Below are 2,185 nucleotides of genomic sequence, written 5' to 3'. Positions count from 1 at the left end.
AAAAAAAAAAAAAAAAAATTGCAATATCATCAACAAATCTGTTGTTTTCGCTAAGATGTTGTTGTTGAAGCATATATAATATGTTGGATCTGATTTTAATTAAATTATTTTGAAAGTTCTAAACTGAGAATTGTGATATTCATGTTTTCGTGTCATTAGACAAATTATTTTCATATACTAGTAGTTCCATAACAATTAGTTAAATATAGTTTTCCCAAGCCAAATTTTATGTGCTCGTGTCTAGGACCGACCACAATAAGTTTAATAGTGGATTTGTCTATTCTACCAAAATTCAATTATGTTATAGATTTATCCCAAAAAATTATAACACAATTATTATCAGCAAAGCAACATATCATATCGATCTATTTGATAATTTTTCTTCGACAGTATTTTGAAAATCACTAAGGCGATATCACAAAAAAAATATATATATATATCCATTTTCAACTTAAGATATGGAACATATATCTAACTGGGAGTCATTTACTTCTAAATTTGCTTGTCCATTTTTCACAACTACATGAAACATGGTAAACGCTAGGGTGATTTCCCCCAAAGCCATGATGGACACATTAACATATTATATCATTCCATTGGTAAATATATCATGCAATGAGTCAACAGTCTCCTTAAAACAAGGATCATCAGTCATATTTTTTGTTGTTAAATTTAACTGCACTAGTGTGATGGTATATAATCTAAGGCATAGTTCAATCTCCAAACAAAGAAGAGCCAACAGATCATATTATCGCAGATCATATTATCGCAGATCATATTAAAAGAGAAGTAAAAATTTAAAGATGTCCAAAATTATTAGTTTAATTACTTCAATTGCCGCTCAATTATTGTTTTTAGAAAAAAAAATCAAAATTAATAAGGGTAATTTGGTATAGATGAAAAAATCAAATGGATCATCCAGTTATAGAGTCTCAAATCCATGTGTATTTAATATGGATTTTACCTAAAATAACGAAAAATCATTAATAACTTCGTCGTTTTATGATTTAATGGAATATCCTAACAGAAATTTAATTCTGTTAATTTATTCCACTAGAAGATATAACGACGTGTCTCATTTGCCACAGTCAACGAAAATTTACGATTAAATTGGAAAGTCAATTAAACTTAGAATTTTATTTCAACACATACAAAATTGATATTTTTTTCACCATTTTTACAAAGTTCAGGCTTTTTATGAGGCTTTTTATGACATTTTTTTTCCTTTGAAATATCAATCGTTCTCCTAAATTTGAGCTACGATATACATACTTTAGGACTAGTAAACCTTATGCTCATAGTTATAAAATATGGAAGTCAACTTGGTTAAATTTAAATGAATCTTTAAAGTAAATCAGAAGAATTGAACAAAATTGTAACTTACAACAAATTCTATCCAAATGTGAGCATAAAACATAGGAATTGGTTCTTCAAAATTTTTGTTTAGTTTTCTATAAAATTTATTTCAAATGATATTATTATCAATTAACACCATTCTACTATTGAATAAGATTAATATTTAACAAAAATAGAAAAATCAATTAATTGAAATAGCATCATAATTTTTTTTTTATAAAATAAAAAATAAATTTTTTCTTACCAATAATTTTTTTTCTCTTCTATATATAAATTAGTGTTTTTTTTTTAATATTTTTTACACAAAAATTATATAAAAACATACATGTTTAGACATTGAGTGGTAAGTCCATCTTTTTGGTCTAAAAATGTTGGAAAGCATTAGCCTCATCTCCTGCAACTTCTCTCGTCTTCCTCCTCTTCTTAAACCCTACACACGACCTCAAACCTTAACACAATCCCCAAACCTCCTTCTTCTACAATCAAAAGCTTCTTCACCATTTCCAAAATCTTACAGAATTGCCCTTTTCTCAAAATACGAGAGGAAAGACACATTCTTCCATGTCTGCTGCAAAAGCTCTTTAAACAACCCAGAACCAGAGAAAACTCAAATCCAAGATGAAGGAAGAGATTGGTCAAGCTCAATTTTGCTTTTTGCGCTTTGGGGTGCGCTTCTGTACTATTGCTTCAATCTCGCTCCTGATCAAACACCGGTACGCATCTAACACCGAAGCCTTTTTGTGTGATGGATTGGTAGTAACTTCACATTGACCTCTTAGATTTGATCAATTGTGATTTTTTTTTTTTTTTTTTTTTTTTTTTTTTTTTT

General features: G+C 28.2%; 1 protein-coding gene across 1 annotated transcript in view; it reads left to right on the top strand.

The window, feature by feature from the left end:
- The window catches only part of LOC104747120, a 1,841-nt gene continuing 1,380 nt past the window's right edge, over positions 1,725–2,185 (top strand). The window contains exon 1 of the mRNA XM_019237258.1: positions 1,725–2,070. Within this exon, the coding sequence (XP_019092803.1) occupies positions 1,725–2,070 (346 nt within the window). The remainder of the gene's footprint in view (positions 2,071–2,185) is intronic.

This window comes from Camelina sativa, chromosome 15 (genome assembly GCF_000633955.1).
Source record: "Camelina sativa cultivar DH55 chromosome 15, Cs, whole genome shotgun sequence".
Taxonomy (NCBI): Eukaryota; Viridiplantae; Streptophyta; class Magnoliopsida; order Brassicales; family Brassicaceae; genus Camelina; species Camelina sativa.
The sequence above is the reverse complement of the archived record's forward strand: the minus strand, read 5'-3'. Positions and strand labels throughout refer to the sequence as shown.